Source organism: Rhinichthys klamathensis, unplaced genomic scaffold, assembly GCF_029890125.1.
Source record: "Rhinichthys klamathensis goyatoka isolate OS25496 unplaced genomic scaffold, OSU_Roscu_1.1 h1tg000176l_1, whole genome shotgun sequence".
NCBI lineage: Eukaryota > Metazoa > Chordata > Actinopteri > Cypriniformes > Leuciscidae > Rhinichthys > Rhinichthys klamathensis.
This window is the reverse complement of record NW_026606705.1, coordinates 6,857,848-6,878,683: the sequence shown is the minus strand read 5'-3', so window position 1 is coordinate 6,878,683 and position 20,836 is coordinate 6,857,848. Positions and strand designations below refer to the sequence as shown.

At 39.3% G+C, this 20,836-nt stretch overlaps 1 protein-coding gene across 1 annotated transcript in view; it reads right to left on the bottom strand.

The window, feature by feature from the left end:
- ptprb (protein tyrosine phosphatase receptor type b) overlaps nt 1-20,836 on the bottom strand; it is a 68,023-nt gene that overhangs the window by 34,788 nt on the left and 12,399 nt on the right. The window contains exons 5-10 of the mRNA XM_056260342.1: nt 16,992-17,261; nt 11,145-11,417; nt 10,534-10,800; nt 3,524-3,784; nt 1,266-1,529; nt 650-913 (exon numbers count right to left, since the gene is read on the bottom strand). Of these exons, the coding sequence (XP_056116317.1) occupies nt 650-913; nt 1,266-1,529; nt 3,524-3,784; nt 10,534-10,800; nt 11,145-11,417; nt 16,992-17,261 (1,599 nt within the window). The remainder of the gene's footprint in view (nt 1-649; nt 914-1,265; nt 1,530-3,523; nt 3,785-10,533; nt 10,801-11,144; nt 11,418-16,991; nt 17,262-20,836) is intronic.

The following is a 20,836-nucleotide window of genomic DNA, read 5'->3' as shown; positions in this document are numbered from 1 at the left end:
GACTCAAATCCTATCGGGCTCAACACCTAATTGAGTATATATAATGTGTAAAATCTGTGATTCTTCTGGTCAAATTTATTACAAATGATTTTTTTTTTTATTATGTGAAAAAATGTCATATAACCACTGCTAAATGCAGTGCTATAATATTTAGCATCATAATAAAAAGTATTATATTTCATTCTGAATCTCACAAAAACATTTTTTGCTCCACTTTTAAGTCAAACAATTTTATTTCATCAAAATTATATTTTTTATAAAGAAAGTTTATCAAAAAAAAAAAGTATGGGACATTTAAAGTTACAACGAAATAAAAATGGACAATTGTTATTCTTTATAAGAATTATAAAAAACAACAACAACAACAACAACAATGAAAACATGTGCCTTCACTGTTACACCCACAGTATTACTGTATTACAGAAACACAATTTAAGGCAGTGCAACAAATACTAACATGAGCATACTTGAATCCATGACAATTATATCACAATGCAAATTCAAAACAAATATTCTTAATTTCTTTATGGAAATTTTTATTTCTAACCTTTTCTTTTGATTTTGGAGCAGTTTTTTTTTTTTTTTTTTTTTTTACATTTTGAGATTACGTTCAAGCAGTTGTACATGATCAATAAAAATCTTGCAGTACCTGTGCGGCCCTCAAGGATCTCGGCACGCTGGTATGACCCGCTGTGAGTAGACAGCACCATCTTGTAGAGCCGGCCTGGTGTGAGCGAAGAGAACACGTGTTCCCTAACTGTGCTGTTCAGATTCACAGCTGGTGACACCTGCGTGTCATTGAAGAGAATCTGAACCTCATAATTATCGACATCTCCTAGAGCAGACGTCCAGTTCACCCTCAAAAAACTGCTTCCACACTCCGTCAGGGACAAATTACCCACAGCACCCGGGACTGAAGAACACAAGAGTGAAAATAAGATTAATTTTATTGTAGTCCACTGATTACATCTTTTCTCATACTAGAAAGTGAAAAACAATGTAATTTATAAGGGTTAATAAGTTAAAATAGCCAAAAATGATTCCCTATTTGTATAATTCATTTCCAATAATTAAATGCGCCTTGTACATGTGCTTCTCACAGATAATTCTGCAAAACCTTAATTTGATATTGATTCAAATGTTAAGTGGTGTTGACATGACAGTGATTTGTGATCAGTAATATTATAGATTTTTAATGAGAGGTTGCAACAACATCAATGCTTGTTTCCTTATAATATGGCGAAGAAATACTAAAACATACTCACATGTTCGGCCATGTATAGAGATTGTAGAGTTGTACTGCCCACTCCAAGTGCTGATGGTCACGGTGTAGAGACGTCCTGGAACCAAATCACTGAACAGACACTCACTTTGTGTCTTATTGAGCTTCTGACTTTGAAGACGTGTGCTGTTATACTCGATCGCCACTTCATAATAGTCATAATCCCCAGAGGCATGATTCCAGTAAACCTTCAGAAAGTCCTCTCTGGCTGAGTGGATGGCGGTGGGGTTCTGGACCGTGGATGGCCCTGAAAGAGTAAAAATGCAATTTCGTTATTTTCAAAAATAATTATACCATAAACAAAACATTACATCTTTAATGTAAATATGAATTAATTTCTGGTAATTAAATGGGTAACACAACTATTTTAAGGTGACGTAGTTACACATTACTACATGTACTTTCTATAGTAATAACAGTAAGTTATGCATAATTACAAGTAACTAACCCTAAACGAAACCCTAACTTTACTTTTACTTTGTTTGTTTTTTTACTTTTTTTTTTTTTTTTTTTTTACAGGGACAATGCGCAATTAAGAGTAATTGCACCAGAGTTAGCTAACCTGCAAATTTACATCTGCTGTTTCTGGCAATATACTACCGTAATATATTAAGTACATGTAGTAAATTATTATTACTCAGTTCTTATTCGAGTTACATGTGCTTCTTACGAATAAATCTGTACTCTGGTTAACATTAAAATAGTTAATTAAAATAAATAGCTAAATAATCTTAACTGAAACCTCCTAAAAGATTAACCAGACTCAGACTTTGACATTAAATACAATGCAAAATGTTATGTACAATGTAAATATTATGATTGTTAGGAGTAGGGAGGACAGGAAACCTCTGTCTGGTATTGTCCTTAAAGTACGTGATGAGGCTTAATACTTAGGACATTATATAACTGTCAGGGTTATGAACTGTTTAGTTTACTTTTGACTTTCAGTTCAGTCCTCACTGTTTTCTTTGTGACAGTCTCTCCTTGCTTAATCAGTTGCTATAGTCGTTGATTGAGTTCCCAGGTGTTGTGTGTTACTTGAATGATCTGTGTGTATTTAAGCCCTCACAGTTTTCTCAGTTCTGTGTTCCGTGTTGTCTATGTAACGGGGTTGGGGTTTCCCTTGAGCTTCTCCTGTGGTCATCTGTGGATTATATTAATGACTTTTTTCTTTTGAGTTATTCGTCTTTGTGAGCTGTTTTACTGCAGCTACGCCTGACAATAACTAATGACCTGTCTGATGATAGAGACATTTACAGACTGTATTGTATGATGTATGCACAAGTTAATATGCTGATTCGCAAATTTAGTATTTGCTCAGGATCTGTGAAGACCACACTTTTTAGCTCATATTGTACCCCTATGTATACTGCCCATTTTTGGCAGTTACAAAAAGAGCAGCACGCAGTAACTCAATGTAGCATATCATGATGGAATGAGGCTTCTTATATGTAAATATGTGATATTGTGGACACTGTCTGAATTATTATTTTTATTTTTTGTATTTGTCTGGGAATACAATTCCCAGTTATTGTTTGTGTTTTTGGACCGTGTGTCCTTAATAAAGCTTTGATATTAACCCCCCGTTTCACAGACAAGGCATAAACTAATCCCAGACATGCATGTTTGAGCTGTTTTTAACTGAAAGAAACTTGCACTGGCATATCTTAAAATATATCAGTGCCATTGTTTTGTCTCAATCCCAGACATGCATGTTTGAGCTGTTTTTAACTGAAAGAAACTTGCACTGGCATATCTTAAAATATATCAGTGCCATTGTTTTGTCTCAAGATTGTCTCACCAGAAATGTTTTTTTCTTTCTTTCTAAGGCACATTTATAAAAAAATACTTAAATGTCCTAATTGAACTGAGGGCTACTCCTGACTTAATCTAAGCCCTGTCTGTGAAACCGGGCCTAAATGTATCAAATGAATGCAAATGATTTAATAACTGACAACTCAGCCTGATCTCATGAAATGCGTCTCTATAGCACGCATTGTATTTATCTTGCAATTTATACACGAAAATGAGTTTTTTACGTGCATATGATATGCACTTTATGGCATGTAATACGCACGTATCCCACACCACTAATCCTACCCAAAGGGTTTTAAACTGCGTATCATATGCACGTAAAAACTAATATTCACATTTTTAAATTGCACGATAAATACAATGCTTGCTAGACGCATTTCATGAGATCGGGTTAGATAACAATGATATGATAAAATAATTTCTTACGTGTTCTCTCCTGTATAAACGTTTGGTTCCTGTAACTGCCGCTGTGTGTGGTGATGGAGATGGTGTACAGTCGGCCGGAAACCAGGCTTCTGAACACACACTCTGTGGTTGCTTTAGATGCAGTGTGTGTGTGTACGATCTTCTCCTGGTCCTTTAACACCACCATGTAATTGTCCACATCTCCTTCTGCTGCCTTCCACGACACATTCAGAAAGTCTGGACCACTGTTAGTGACGGTGATGTCAGAAACAGCAGCGGGCACTGAAAAACCACAGAGAGATAATAAATATATATACATTTAGAGAAATAAACTTATAGTCAGCTTACTCATAGCTGACCCTGTTGGTCAAACTTGGAAATGACACATTACTATAACGACACACCAACATGGGGTAATGAAAGCTTTATAATCTGCCTAGGTTATTTATACTGTAGTAATATATAAAACGACTTATACCTGTTTGTGACATGCATAGCTAGTAAGGTAAATAATGTAGACAGAGTGAGTCAATACACAGAGTGCATCCATGTTGTGTTAGCTGTTGCGCAGTTCTTAATAAAAAGAACAGAAACGGAGCAACGCTTGTATCGCCTCGTCTGTATATGCCGTCCTAACATAACACAAGGGAAATACGATGACCCAAGGTGCGGGAGTTTATTTAACAAAAAACTGAAGAAACAAGCAAGGGGCCCTATTTTAACGATCTAAGCACATGGTCTAAAGCGCACGGCGCAACTGCACTTAGGGTGTGTACGAATCCACTTTTGCTAGTTTAATGACGGGAAAAATGGTCGGCATGCACGGCAGGGTTGTCCCTATTCTCTTAACCCTCTGGGGTCTAAGGTGTTTTTGGGGTCCTTGAGATGTTTTGACATGCCCTGACATTTGTGCTTTTTTCAGTTGCTTATAAACATATTACTGGCACAGGTGAAATTACACTCTATTTAGCACAAACAGGGCTACCATAATATGTGAGCAACATGTATGTACATGTTTGTATTTTTGAGAGAATATTGTTTATGCATGGTTATTGATAAAACTAAAAATTAAAGTTTCTGAAATAAGGCAACAAAACACATACTAAATATCTGTCCACAAGACTTTTGACTAATGGATGTTGTCGCCTAGAGTTTTTGCTTCAAAATGATCTCAAAATCACCCTGCCTAATTATTCACATAAAACCATAGATTGCTTTAAATTGTAAAAAAAAAAAAAAATTGTTTGAAAGGCAATATGCGAATGGGTGTGAACGGCCCAACCCCCTCATGAATAATTAGGTGGTTCTCACCTGGCTGAGAAGACAAAGACCCGCATAATAATGAGCCTTTCATTCAGGTGTGTCACACAAGAAAGAATGCAAGGACAATATATATACATATACACACACACACACACACACACACACACACATATATATATATATATATATATATATATATATATATATATATATATATATAAAATCAAAATATAAATGAAAGTCAAAAGCACATTTTTAGTCATACCTGGAAACAAATCCTGTTCAAATAGGTTATATGGGCCATTCTATAGAATTGGTTCAAAGTTAAGAGTTGGAAACATCTTGAAAAGAAAATTGTCTTTTTCCATAAATCTCTTATAAAGTATTATTTTTTAAAGTAGGCCAATACATTTTATCATACATATTTCAAAGTTAAGGATTCACTATTTTGATATAGCCTAGCTTGCATTGGAACAAACCCTATAACAGTCGATTAGTTTATTTTTGACAAAACATACTATATATTTAACATATGAGCAGAAACTGTCTAACAAAAGCTTATTTGATGTCTATTTTAGAGTAAAAACTTTATATTATATCCAAAACTAGTCAACGAAATGTTGTCATTACAGACACTATTCTATATCGCGATTAGAACAAATCTCAGTAGGCTATAGCAATATAGTTTGGATGTGTTCATGTAAAAATAACGTTTACTAATGTAGGAGCGAGAGTGAATGAACGCACAGATGCGATGTACATCTGTAGTAAACAACATCGCGCATGCGTCTGTGCCATTCATTCATTCACACACAGACACGCAATTCATATTAAACAGTCTTTGTGCAGTTTACAGACACTATTCAATAACGCGATTAGAATAAAGCACTTAAGAATAAACTTACTTCATCAGCTGGATCCGCGCTCCTCGAAATGAAACTACCAGCACTTCTGAGGTAACTTTTTGGATGTTTTATCCAGCTGATGTGGGCGTTTTCATGGCTTGCCTCAACGTTTGGGTTTGAATAGCGCACGCTCTCAGTGGGCGTGGTCACATTAACACGTCATACGCTATAATTAGCTGACAAGGAAAAAGGCAGACATCTCTTTTCATACAGATTACATAAACTGAGAATAGTTGTTTTTTATATAAATTACTTCATTTAAAAGAAGAGAATTTCAGCTTCATAACGAAAAATCTTTCGTGCCTTTGTGACAAGTATGTACTTAGTTACAGTTAATCTTCGGACGCGTTTCAGAATGGACTTCACTGACTGAGAGAACGCAGAACTCGCTTCATGTTTTTTTTTCTTTATTTGGGGAAAAGCAGAACACTTTGTTTTTATTGTGAGTATCCACAAAAAAAATAGACACTTAACAGAATCTAACGATGTACAACACTTATATGTAAGATCAAAATCAACAGAGTAATTTGAGTCTCTTTTGCACTGATAAGAAAAAAAATGAGCCCGTCGCGCCGGCGCGATTGCCGACCCCAGGGGGTTAATGAGTAATAGGTCTCTTTTGGGCGTAACGTGCAAGAAACCAATTAGAGTCTCATCTCCCATTCCCTGTAAAAGCCAGTTGCGTTCATGGTGGATTCGCTATTTATATGGTGGAATTTGCAAGGGGAAAGACTGAACACTTTTCCAGAGAGGAAATTAATCTTCTCGCGTGCGAGTAGACCATCTATGGGACAAGCCGGATCCCACCATATCTTTATTTACACAATAATAATCTTTTACATTGTAATCCTTTTATTTTTAATATTTGGCCCCTGTGTGTGTAATAAGCAGAGTGTACGCACGTTGTGCACCCGCCTATAGGCGTACATTACTAATGTGCCCTTTAAATAACAAAAACAAAATACTGCGCCATTGACTTTAGACGAGGTTTCAGTTGGTCAATGGCGCAGTCTATTTCAGTTTCCTCAAAATAGCAACGCTCCAACAATGCCCCTGAACACACCTGGTTTTCAGCCCAGCAAGCCCATGGGCACATAGCATTTGCTATTTAAACAACGTGGCGCAGGACATGAAAAAGATAACTGTGTCGGGCTGAAACTAGCAAAAAAACACTTGCGTTGCGCCTGACGCCAGGTGTATGATAGGGCCCAAATAGTTTGAGGTGAGTAAACAGGTAAGTATTAAAACAGCCTTTAGCAAACTTAAATAACATAGGCTTGGATCGATCTAATCAAAACCAGTGATAGGTTACTCAGAAACTTTCAAATCCAACTCAGAACATTCCAAAAGCGAGTGTGCATGTGACAATTACATGTTGAATAAACTGAAATGTTTTTACAGAATTTTTTCATGAGGTATATATTGTGTCTAGCTGCTGTAGATTGTGCAACTGTCTTCCATTGTTTGGGTCACTTCACAAGAGTTCATTAAACACTGGCTGAAAATAGAAAGAGCATTTGAGCCCAGCAGGATGTGTTTAAAATGACCTGCTCCTTTTATGCAGAGCTTCCTGAAATTCCACAAATCCCCTTTGTATTTAACTGTGAATAGTTTTGCGGAGATGGTGTTGTGAATTTAATGTGGGAAAATAGTTAGTGGAAAAAAGATGGTCAAAAAATATATGAGGAAATATAAGTAAATAAAATGTATCAAAAATATATTTATATATAAATTCATTTTAAAATCTACATTAGCAATTTATTTTACATAATACATATTCTGAAAACTCATATAAACAAAACATATGCCCAGTCAGTTCTCGAGCGGGCTGACTGAGCATTGCGAGAAGCGAGGAGGAGGACAGTTCAGTGCTCGCTCCCCAGGGTGCGGGCACATCTTGGGGCTCGCAAATGGATCTGACAGCGGGGTTCGAGACAGGCCCAGCCCTATCTCAGCCTTTACCTGCCAGATCCAGTGCCTTATCTCAGGGAGAAGCACGCACTGCGGTTTCTTCTCCCTTGGCTGAGGCACCAGTGCTGTGATTATCAAGTTCTGAGGAACTGGATGTCGTCAGCATTGATGCAGGGGATTTTGAGAATCTCATACCCCTGCTGATGAGGAGCTTATGGAGGTTGTGACTCCTGCTATGGCTAAATTATGTATAGATTGGCAAAAAGCTTTGACAAAGAAGAAGTCCTGACGCCAAGGCCATCAGACTTCTGAGGGTGGTCCCCTCTGGGGAGGATCGTAAAGCAGTCAGTTCGGCTGTTCCCTGCCGGTTTGCCATTACAGGGCACCGAAGTGACTGTTCGACCAAATCCAGAGGCCAGTCTCGAGAGACTGGTTCCTTTAGTAGATTTTCTGGCAGTGTGGAAGCTACTGCCAAATATATCTCATTGGGTCCTGCATACAATAGAAGACGGTTACAGAATTCAGTTCAGTTCTCGTCCACCCAGATTTCTAGGGGTCCTCACTACGGTGGTGGACCCCGAGCAGGCTCTGGTTAGGGAGCAGGAAGTACTGACTCTTCTACGAAAGGGGGCTATAGAAAGGGTTCCTCCTCCCAGCAGGGAGTCAGGGTTTTACAACCGTTACTTCATTGTTCCAAAGAAGGATGGGGGGTTGCGTCCTATTCTAGATCTGCGCCAATTAAACCGCAGGGTTCAGAAACTCAAGTTCAAGATGCTTACACTCAAACAGATCGTGTCACAGATTCAGTCCGAGGACTGGTTTGTCACGACAGATGGGGTAAAACTAGGCCAGTCACTGATTGTGAAACAGTTTCAGAGACTGTTGGGTCTCATGGCAGCTGCGTCCAACGTAAAATCTCCTGTACATGAGACGCCTGCAGTGGTGGCTCAGGACCAAGGGGTTTTCTCTGAGGGTAAATCAATTTCGCATTTCCAATTTCGTGGAAGAAACCTTGGTTCCTCGCCCAAGGCCCAGTTCTGGGGGCTTCTTGTCGTCGCGTAACGCTAACGATGGATGCGATGGAGAGGGTTCGCCGGGAAGGGGCCCGTCTGTTACTAGTTGCCCCGTACTGGTCGACCCGAATTTGGTTCTCGGACCTGGTGTCTCTTCTAGACAACTCTCCGATGGAGATTCCGATCAGGAGGGACCTACTGTCCCAAGCAGGGGGCACGATTTATCACCCTCGCCCGAAGTTGTGGAAACTGTGGGCTTGGCCCCTGAGGGGTACCAGCTCATAGAATCAGGTCTCTCGACCGAGGTTGTGGAGACCATACTCCAATCACCCAAATACAAGAGAAGACTGCATGCACTGAAATGGAAACTATTCTCTGCTTGTTGCGGAGAATGCCAACTGAATCCTCTTAACTGCCCTGTTGGCACAGTACTCGATTATCTGCAAGAACGTTTCTCTGCGGGGTTATCTCCTTCCACCTTAAAGGTGTATGTGGTGGCTATATCTGCTAACTACTCTCCTCTGAGTGGTGCATCATTGGGGAATTATCCTCTCATTTCTCATTTTCTTCGTGGCACCTTGAGGCTGAGGCCTGCACTGCGCACTAGAGCACCGGCTTGGGATTTGGCCGTTATATTGGAAGGCCTGGTTTTTGCTCCCTTCGACCCAATTGAAGAGGTTTCAGAAAAGTTCCTTACACTAAAAACTTTATTTCTACTTGCTATTTCTTCTATCAAGAGAATTGGAGATTTGCAAGCCTTGTCGGTTGCTCCTTCATGCTTAGAATTTGCACCTGGTATGGTGAAAGCCTTTCTTCACCCTAGGCCGGGTTATATTCCTAAGGTCCGACTAATGTTGCGGGCCCGATAGTGCTGCAGGCCTTCTGTCCTCCACCTTTTAATACATCAGGAAAAACTTAATCTGCTATTCCCTGTGCGGGCTTTGGATGCCTACGTACACAGAGCTGCCATGTGGTGTAAATTGGATCAACTATTCATCTGTTTCGGGTCACCAAGAAAAGGTTACCCTGTATCCAAGCAGAGGATGAGCAAGTGGGTAGTCGAGGCTATCTCACTTGCTTATGAAGCGGCTGGTCAGCCTTCACCTTTGGCTGTCAGGGCCCATTCTACCAGGAGTATGGCTGCCTCAAAGGCTTTATTATCGGGGGTTTCCCTTCATGCCATCTGGGATGAGGCAGGCAGGTCCTCCCCGCAATGCATTTGTTAGATTTTACGATTTGGATCTATGCTCCATTCCAGGGTCTAGGGTGCTTGCTTCTTAGTGTGTGCAATGATTTCACACAGAACAGACATTTGCTATTATGGCGTTGTGGGTATAATGTTCCCACAGCCTCTTGACGCAGCTCGACTTCCCTTGAAAGGCGAAAGGGCAGGTTACGTATGTAACCCTGAGTCCCTGAAGAGGCCATACTCCCTGCATGCCTGTGATCGACTTGCTTCGGCCTAACAGAAGCTAGCGCTGTCTGTTTTCAGGTGTGCTTTATAGTTTCCTGGTATATGACGTCACCCGCCTATGACGTCTCGTCATACCATTGGACTGATTATACTCGTGCTTCACGACGCAATCACGCAGGGGCTTTCCCACAGCGTCTCGACCTAGGGTTACATACGTAACCTGAGACGTTTTTGTTATATGGGTTAATACATAAAAAAAGGATTACAATATATAATGTGGAAATAATTATTTTTAATAATACACAACTAATTAAAAACATTTTATGAATGCATTTGAATCTAAATATAATGTAGAATAGGCATCAAAAAAACGCGTCAACCGACCAGCTCAACAAGAGAGTGCATTTTAACAATGGAAAGTGTGTACCTTGTTTTTTGTACACTTTTAAACACTGCATTATTTTGAGTAATGTTTATTTCAACCCGGTTTAGCTGGTTTTTACATTCTTTCACACGGAATTGTACCTGTACGGCATTCAGCCTCGGCTAGTTTGGAGGTCTGTGATCCGCTGACAGTGGTAACCATTAACTTGTGTAAAGCACCGGGTCTGAGGAATGGGAGCAGGGTGGAGGTTGTGTTTGCTGAAACAGAAACGTTGTGCACCATCTGTTCGACCCGTAACAGCAGCAAGTGGTAGAAATCCAGATCCCCAAGTGGTTTCTCCCAGCTTGCATTCAGACTGTCTGTATTTCCCTTGTTACTTAGTTTCAGGTGATTCACCTTTAAAGGCACTGAGAACACACAATTTGATTACAATTAGATTCTTTAAATATAACATTTCCTTTAATAATGCATTGAAATTGAATATTGTTGTTAATACGTTTTTTTATTTACAAATATATTACTGTTCATTGTTAATTGATGTTTATTCGTAATGCATTAACTAGCTTTTTAGTTTTTTTGTTCACTATGTGTGTGACCTGTGTGCTGTACAGGCAAGAAAACCTGGAAAATATCTTAACACATTTTCCAAAGAAGAAAAAACTAGTCAGTTTCATCAGACATAACCTAGACCTTCAGAAAGTTCTAGTATTAAACGAGTAATCTTTCTTCGAAAATGGCAAGAGAACCTTACATGTTCTTCCCTTTAGTGTAGCAGAACTATGAATGTTCTGTGTGATGGTGGTTACAGTAATGTCGTACAGGCGACCAGGCGTGAGGACATTAAAGGTGCACTCTCTCATGTCACGGCTCAAGGTGCGTGTCTGAATAACTGTAGACGTGTTGCTTTGGAAAAGCTGAATGACGTAACCATTACGGGATGATGAGCCAGAGGCATGAGTCCACAGAGCGCTTAGGGAGGTCTCATCTGAGTGACGAATGTGCAGTTCAGATACTGGTGGAAAACCTGAAAAGAAAAAGACCAACAACAAAAGAAAGATATTACATAACCCAACATATACAATTGGAAATAATGCTATGTTAGGAAAAGCACACAACCACACTAAATTTCTTTCAGGCAGTATTATTTTCAAAATTTAAAAAAATTGAGGTTGCAGGAGGTGCATGGGGCAGTTTTTAAGAATTTACAATAAAGCAGTTAAGATTATAATGTTATAAAACCACATAAATGTATTCTTACATTAAATCGATTACAGTTGTTTTAGGGTTTACCTTGTCACGTTGTCATGGACCTTTTCAAGGACTTTGATGATGCGTTTCCACAGTAATCAACATCGCAAATATAGTAAAGTTTTTCATATTTTAATAATAATAATAAAAATGATTTATAATGCTATACTTTGTGTTATATTACCTTGGCAGTAAATTACAAAAAAGTAATTAATGCTGCTGCGAGGGTGTTTCTAATACAACGGCTGAGGGAGTGATGGAAAACTTGACATCCCTATGTCTTCTGACTGCTGCAATCAATCTCTCTATATTTTTTCCTTCTTCTGGAATGTCATGGAAACATCATGGATTTTTTCTTTTGCTATTGGAGCAAATCTGAAATTATATTTGCTATAGTTCACCACTATAAAGTTTACCCAACTATGATGACTTCTGCTTCTGACAAACCAGAAAATGTGCAAAGGGTCCTTTGTAAAATTGGATATCAATTTACCCAGAAAAGGTTAGTGAGTGATGTTTTCACACTAAAATCATGCTTGTTTACATTTGAATTTTTAATGCTTGGCCCCCATTAAAGTGTTTTTTATTTTATTTTTTTATGAGTACTTCTCAGTAACCCAGATTTCAGTTTTTTTTTTATAATGCCACAAATTCTGTTAATCTGTTAACATCTCTTTAAAAAACTTTTCAGACTGCCAAAATGTTATACATTTTTCCCCAAAACTTGACTAAAAATGCAAAAATGTGTTTATTTTATGTGATCACATGACAGAACAAAAGCATAACATACATATTTATTGTAGTTTTAAAATAATGTGCAGTATACGGAATGCTAGTATACTGTTTCAAACACAGCCTAAAAGCCTGTTCAACCAAGACAAATGTTCATCATAAAATGTCGGTGTGACACTGATTCTGTTTTTTTTAATGGCAAAGCCAATCTATCCACCTTATTCCAACACCCCATGACGCTTTGCGCAATTAATAAGAGTAACTTCCATTGAACTGCAAACAACTGTCATTGATCTTATTTACATGTTTTTGCTCAGTTTCAAATGCAATGATTATAAGCCTTTTCAAATACTAGGTACAATACTGTTATTCCCAGGGTCGGCGCCACGAGGGGGCCCCAGGGGGCCTGGCCCGGCCACCTAGGTCACTGTGCCCCCTCACCTCTAGTCAGCGCACCACCCTGCCTCGGAACACGATTTCAGCCGTTGAGACTCAGCAACAGGGACGCTTCCACTGTGCCCTCTTATTCCTGACATATTATAATTAACTTAACTATATATATATTTTTTTAAAACTATTTTGTAAATTAATTCAGTTTTACCATGATTAAATCTGATTTGCAACTTTGCATTTGCACTCGCGACAGGCGCTTTAATAAATTACGTCACTAGCAGATTGTATGTAATTGGTTGATTACGTCCTACGTCATGTTAAGTATTTTTTTCAGTCAACGAACTTCTTGTTTTCATCATCTGTATTGTCTAAAACACTTAACTTGCTTGCTTGCTTGATCATTCAAGCAATAGGCCTAATGGATTTAAGGAAATGGTTTACATCCACCTCGACAACAGTGAAAACTGTCATGGCTAGCACTAGCACCACCACCAGTGATGTCGACACGCCAGTGGCAGAGGCCCAGCCCAGCGACGGCACACGAGCTACTGCTTCTAGTCATGATGATACTTGCCCAGATGATTTGGGAGAAGATGGGCCTTTGCAAGTAAGATTAAGATCGTTTCCCACACGCTTATTTGGCACCAGAAAGAGATAATTTTTACACGTGTGGTTTCAGAAAAGAGATTGGCTCGAGTATCCCGTTAAAGCAGATGCGGCCTTCTGCTACCCTTGCAGAAAATTTAGCGCCAGATGTGCTACGCAGATCTCGATCGGGCAGCCGCAGAGCGGGACTAGACTTGACCCAGCATTTACAACCAAAGGGTTCCATGACTGGAAACACGCCGTGGAAACAAATAAAGGATTTAACAGACATGAAATGTCCGAAGAACATTTGACTTGCAATAGTATGTGGAAAGAAAAGGTAAGCCGAATTGATAAAGGTAAAGAAATCTCGACGCTACTGTATGCAGAACAAATACAGAGAAATCGATACTACATGTCTTCTCTTATTGATGTTGTGGAGTTTCTGGTGTCCAATCAATTACCCATGAGGGGTAAAATTGAGGCCTTTGATCAAATGGATGAAGGTGGGAGTGGACTGTTCATGTCATTACTGGAATTCAGCATCAGGAAGGACCCCCAGTTGGCTGAAATTGTGAAAACAATTCCAAAAAATGCCACTTATTCAAGCCATGAAATTCAAAATGAATTCGTTGCTATAATGAGCAGCATTGTGACTGATGCAATAGTGAAAGAAATCGGCGATTCATGGTTTACTGTGAAAGTAGACGGAACCAGGGACCCTACTGGAATGGAAAACATTTCCATTGTAATTCGCTACTTCAATGAAAAAACACTGGAAATTACAGAACGACTGCTTGTGATGACCATCGCAAATTCGGGTGATGCACAAACCATCACAAACATGATACTTTCAGAACTGTCCAAGGCAGGCTTGAATGCGTCTAAGATTCTGAGTCAAGTGTACGATGGAGCCGCGGTGATGTCGGGGAAATATGGTGGAGTGCAGCGACTTCTGCAGGAAAAAGTTGGCCGCGAGATACCTTATGTACACTGCCTAAATCACCAGCTGCACTTAGTTGTCGTGCATGCGTTATCTGCTGAGCAAGCCATTCAAGATTTTTTTAGCATATGCAACGCGCTTTATAACTTTTGCCGTAAACCCACAGTTGCCCTGCAATATAGAGGTGACAGACTTAAACGTTTACTTGACCAGAGGTGGACAGGCCATCTGGCTACTGTTGCAGTCATTGTCAGTTCATTTGAGGACATTACATCGGTTCTTGAGCATGTCAGCTCTGCAAGGACTTATGGAGCTGAAGTTCGCATGGAGGCTGTTGGACTGTTAAGGGAAGTGACAGATGAAAGCTTCATTTTCATCTGCCATTTGATTCACAAGGTAGGCCTAAGACATTTATTTTGTGTGTGTGTGTGTAAATATATTTTAATTTATTTTATTTAATAACAAAATTCAAAAAGTCAACTCAAAATTATCTTTAAAAAATGTAAAATAAAATTAGAATATATGCTATTTTGAATTTTCAATAATTTAATATTGATAAAACAATTCTCATTTCAATTTGATAGAATTTTAAATGCACAAATGGGCTAAATAATTTTTTAAAAGCCTTTTTCAAGATTTACGCGTTTCAATTAATAGTAAAATTCGATCAAATTGAATTGAATGAATAGGCTAATCCTTACATATTATGAATCAAACTTTTTAAATGAGTAGCCAGAGCTTAATAAAATATTTTGTATAAATCTTAAACTTAGCCTACATTTAAACATATTTTCATTTTTATGAATACGAATCCCATAAAATAAGGCCCATTCCCTTTTTGCTTAATATAAAAATGCTTTATTAAGCTCTATTATTTTTTATTTTAATTTTAATTTAATTGTACTATTAATTGACATCTTGTATCTTGAAAAAAGGCTTTTAAAAGGCTGTTAAAAAGTTAGACTAAAGATAGGCTATAGTCGTAATATGAATTCTGACATGGGTTTAAATATAGCCTGATTTTATTTAGGCATATATTTTTTTTAATGTCAAAATGACAAACACCATTAATTTTGAGATATCATGTTCGGAAATGACGGAAACATTTAATTTCAGTTAACGCAACCTCTAATTAAATCGTCGCCCTACCCTAGGTTCTTTTGTTGCTCAATCCTGCCAACATCATTCTGCAAGGAGAGGATACAGACCTTTTAACTGGGATGAAACTTGTATCTTCAGCTGCCGAATGTGTCCGCAATCTCCGCAGCAAAGATGAATTCTGCATTCTCTGGGACACAGTTACAGCGAGCACGAAAGATACACCTGTCCCAGCAAAACGGTGTTGACAGGTAAACAAGAACCTGAGTGAGTATGTAGTTGAAGAAACAACTGGAGCCAACATCAATGATAAAGTGGAGCTACGCAGGCTGTACTTCAGTGCTTTGGATCATATTCTTGGTGAAATTGAAGTGCGTTTCAGTGAACGTAATTCAAAATTTGCCGCAGCACTTGCCGCTCTTGACCCAGAAAATGAGACCTTTTTGGATGTAAAGTCCATAAAGCCCATCATGGATTTAACTAATTCTACCATTGTGGAAACGGAGTGCATTGTTGCAAAGCAATATATCTCCAGAATCAAAACGGAGGAAAGCCAGCAGATGATGACTACTAGGAGACTTCTCTCTGAACACCACAAAGTACTTGAAGCTATGCCTAGTGTGTTGTCCGCACTTAAACTCGCTGTCACATTCGGGGCCTCTACCGCTATGTGTGAGAACTCATTTTCTGTGCTCAAGAACGTTTTCACGGACAACAGACGAGCAATGAACCACACCCGTAAGGGTCAGCTCGTGCAACTTGCATTTGAGTGGGACCTTACAAAGAAAATACGCAACGAATGGAAAGACCTCGTTCTGAGAAAGTTTCACACTTCCACTCGTCGACTGCAGCTTTTCTAAAGGTAGTTTGTGTTTTTGCTTTTTTGTCTTTGTTACTAGTATGATTGATTATATAGCCAGTGCTGGTCCTTATTATTTATGAGAATGCTGTAGGCAGAGTTGCTCTGTATATCGTCCCGTCAGTTAAAAAAAAAAAAAAATTAATTAAAAGTGGGTGTATGGTATAGGCCCCCCCAGTGACACATCGAGGCCCCCTCGTTCCGTACGTCCTGGCGCTGACCCTGGTTATTCCCCTCAACAATCAAACATCAAAAGGAAAGTTAAGTGTAAAAGTATTAACAAATTACTTTCAATAGACCATGAATAACCCCAAAAGCTCAGATGAATCTTTCCGCAGCAATATTGCTGACAGGTTAAACATTACTTCAGTAATCAAAAAGGCTCCGTCATTAACTAAAACGATGGATATTTCAAAGTGCGTTCAATCATTTTGACAGAAAACAAATATAGTTTTTCTATAATTGCCACCTTCTGACAGAGAGTAAATTTGCATTTTCATTTATTTAGCTATTTCTTTTACATTGATCTGAACAGACAAATTATATGTGAATATTGCACTGTCTCGGTGTGAACGGGATTTGAGACTTAGTCCTGAAGTTCAGGTGTTTTGAGGGGCTTGCATATAATATTAAAATTAATTATAATGAATAGTAAGCCATTTTAAAACAGGTTTAATTTGTCATCTCATGCTTGTATTTTAGATAATTTATAGTTATTGAGAGAATTGACAAATGGTTACCTATTTCCCCCTGGTAATAGACAGTATTAGCAAGGCCGCCATTCTCAACACTGACTGCCATGCTGTACACTCTGCCAGGCTGCAGATGTAACCCTGACAAGAGTATTTCCTTTGCCATTCTTTCCACAGTTTGGTTAACCAGGATTTCACTTCCATTTGACAGCACCACACGGATGTGCTCCCATTCTCCGGGAGGAAGTGTCCAGGTGATCTTTAGCAAGCCACGATCCGACAGATTCTCCATCACCAGATCTGACACCTTCCCTGGTTCTAATAGGGAAAAACAATGTTCAATACAAATGATAAAATATAACTACAAACTATACATAGTTAGTATAATTATATAATAATAAACATAATAAAATATAATCTGTATAATTAAATAATTGTATTAATTATATTAACAAGAGGCCTTTAAAAAATCCTTAGGGGCAACACTGTTTTCAACTAGAAACGGAAAACCTTTTATGCATTTATGCCTTTCATGCATTCATTTACATGACAAAAGTGTTTTGGGGGCCTGAAAATGCAAACTTTTGAAAATGGGTTTAAAAAAATGCAACTTTTTGAAAACGATACCATTTACCATTATCGTCTCTGTGTAACTTACAAAAATGCACATTTGTGAAAATGGTGACGTCATGTGCATGCTTATTATGTGTTCAGAATAGGTGCGTAGTGTTTCTTTACAAAGTGACATCGGCAACTATTGGCCTGGCTGACTAATACAGCATTTTTAGTCATTTTTGCGGATCTGTGTGAACGGCGATCATTTTGACAATGTTGTCGTCTGTACGTCTGTTTTTAGTGCATTGTTGTCGTGTAAACGCACCCTTAGTTTGTTAATCTCCAGTGAAAAAAGAAAGAAAGAAAAAAGAAAGGGGAATGAGTTGTTTAAAATGGAAGGCTGGAGAGTCGGGCAGAAAGAGAGGGGAGGAAACACTTACCCTTTGTTTGTTTGGAGTTGTGATTTTTTTATTCTCATTTGAGAGTGCTTGAAGAGCTGAGCTTCTCTTTGGGTGACATTTTAAGATCGGGCTTTTGCTTTCTCTAAGACCAGTGTTTAGGAGTCTTCTAAATGTGGTAGATTCCTGCATTTGACTTTGTTTGCTCACCACACAGACCCTGTTTACGGCCTGTATTAACATGCGTTTTGGTCGACCAGATCATAAGTAGATAAGAAACACATTTTAACACATTTTGATTTATACCTTGGGCCCTATTTTAACGATCTAAAGGCCTGTTCACACCGGGACGAATTTCGCGCGCGTTATTCGCCGACGTTTAACGCCTCGTGACTAAACAAAGGGCGCCAATGTGAGTGTTCACACCAACGCGTAAAACGCCACGCGTAAAAGCGTCATTTTTTTAAAAACGCCTCGGGTTCGTTTTTTTGGTTTGACGCGCCGCGTCAAAAACTATCCGACCAATGAGATTGGCGCTTTTGCTCACGTGTCTGGAGCTTCTGAAGTTACAGTAAAACACAACTTGGGGGCGCTCAAACACAAAACGGTCTTGCCGAGCACACATACGTAATGGCGAAGAAGATATACAGCGTCTACACTCTGCCGGGAAGAAATAAGACGAGGAAGATGTAAGGCTAGATGAGTAGAGCTGCTGGTCTTGTTGGTGTCTTTATAAAGAGACACCAACGACAATAAAGAACCATATAACAAACGCGACAAACTTGCTCTCTTCTTCTGAGTGACAAGCGAGTGTCAGAAGCGTAGTTGCGCAGCGCCACTTTGTGGACCGGGGTATTTCTGTTTTACATTAAGCGCCATCTAATGTCAGGGAATGAATTTGCGTGTTCACTCGGCTCATCGTCAGCGAAAATCGCTTGGGTGTGAACACAAAAAACGCGTTGAAAAACGCTGACGAATAACGCGAGCCGATATTCGTCCCGGTGTGTACAGGCCTTAAGGGCATGGTCTAAAGCGCACGGCCCAAGTACACTTAGGGTGTATTCACACCAGGAAAGTCCGATAGTTCACTTGCTTTGGTCCGGACCAAATACATATTTTTTTTTTTTTTTTGGTACGGTTCGCTTTCACACTGCTCTTTTTGCAAGTGAACCAAAATTTGTCAACAAAACCACACGTGTGCTAAGGTCGTCCATTCATTGGACAAGGATTCTCAAGTAGGGAAATCGGGAAGTGCAAAAAAGGCTCAGCATGGAGATATTTCGTACTGCAATATTTGTTATTATACAAATTTTGTGTTATTCTGTACAACGCAAGAAAGTGATGAAACACAATGAAGTACAATGAAGAAACTGCGCAGAAGACGGATAAGGTATAAAGTTTTGATTCATAGAGAGGGGCTATGTTCACACATTCAAATAATGAGAATCTTATATACTGCTAACAACACTAATGTTAACGCTTGCGATTAAGTTCGTCCAGTTTAACGCAGCATCATCCTTGTATTGTAACTATCGTTACATTATATGAACTGCAAAAGCTTTTTTTGCATCTATGCGCGATTAGACTAAAGAGAACGCGCTCTATGTGAATGTCCCGATGCACACACTCATTCATTCATTCCATTCCAATGATGCACACACGACGCGCAGAAAGACGCGCAACAGTATCGTGTGGCCAGAGCCCGCCGGAATGGAATTCTCTTTCGCACTTGAACAACAATAACACAAACCATTATGCCAAAATCTCCGACTACGGAAGCCTGTTAACTCAAAGGCACAGTGCTTTCTTGCAATTGGGTCGGTTCATGTTCACACCGTAAACGAACCGTACCAGAGTTCGTTTGGAACCGTACCGAGACCACCTCTTCAGCTGGGTCTCGGTTCGGTTGTTTGGTCCGCACCCGAGTTCGATTGCTGTATTCACACCTGCCCAAAAGGTCCGCACCAAGGGGGGAAACGAACTAGAGTTCGATTCAATCGAACCAAACAATGCAGGTGTGAATACACCCTTAGTTTAAAGACGGGAAAAATGGTCGGCCCGCCTGGCGCATGGTCTAAAATGGTTGTCCCTATTCTCTTAATGAGTAATAATGTGTGGGTGTGTTTAGCGCGTAACGTGCAACAAAAAAAACAATCAGAGTCTCATCTCCCATTCCCTTTAAAAGCCAGTTGGATTCGCTATTAACATGGCTGAATTTGCAAGCGTAAAAACTGAACGCTTCTCTAGCGAGGAAACGGATGTCCCAGACCATCTATGGGACAAAGTGTATGCGTGTTGTGGAACCATCTGTAGGCGCACATTACTAACGTGCTCTTTAAATAACAAAAAAGAAATTTGCGCCATTGACTTTAGACCAGGTTTCAGTTGGTCAATGGTGCAGTCTATTTCTGTTGCCTCAAAATAGCAACGCGCCAACAGTGCGCCTGAACACACCTCGTTTTCAGTTTCAGATGAATATGATAACTGTGTCGGGTTGAAACTAGCAAAAAACACTTGTGTCGCGCGGATGTATGATAGGCCCCTTGTGTTTCAATCTGTCTGTTTTGTCCCCTTTCGACTTCTGTCCTGATTCAATGAGAATCAGGACAGAATGGGCAGGTCACTCTGATTTCATCACAACACAAGCCCAATATACTCACAGCCAAGTAGTTTTTTTTTTCTTTGCTTAGGTGTCCAAAAATAAGTTCAAAATAGCAGCAGTATTCTATTAGCGAACATCCCAATGCTGTCCTCTCTGCTGGGATGATGAATATGTAAATGTGATTAATATGTAAAAGCAGCTCTCCAGGGTGTTCGACATTGACAGACTGAACAGAAGAAACGAACCAAAGATATCCATGTCAAAGAAGGCAGAGCCTTCATAAATTGTATGCATGTATATGAAAGGGCTTTTTCAGTTCTTTCAATCTAAAAAAGGAA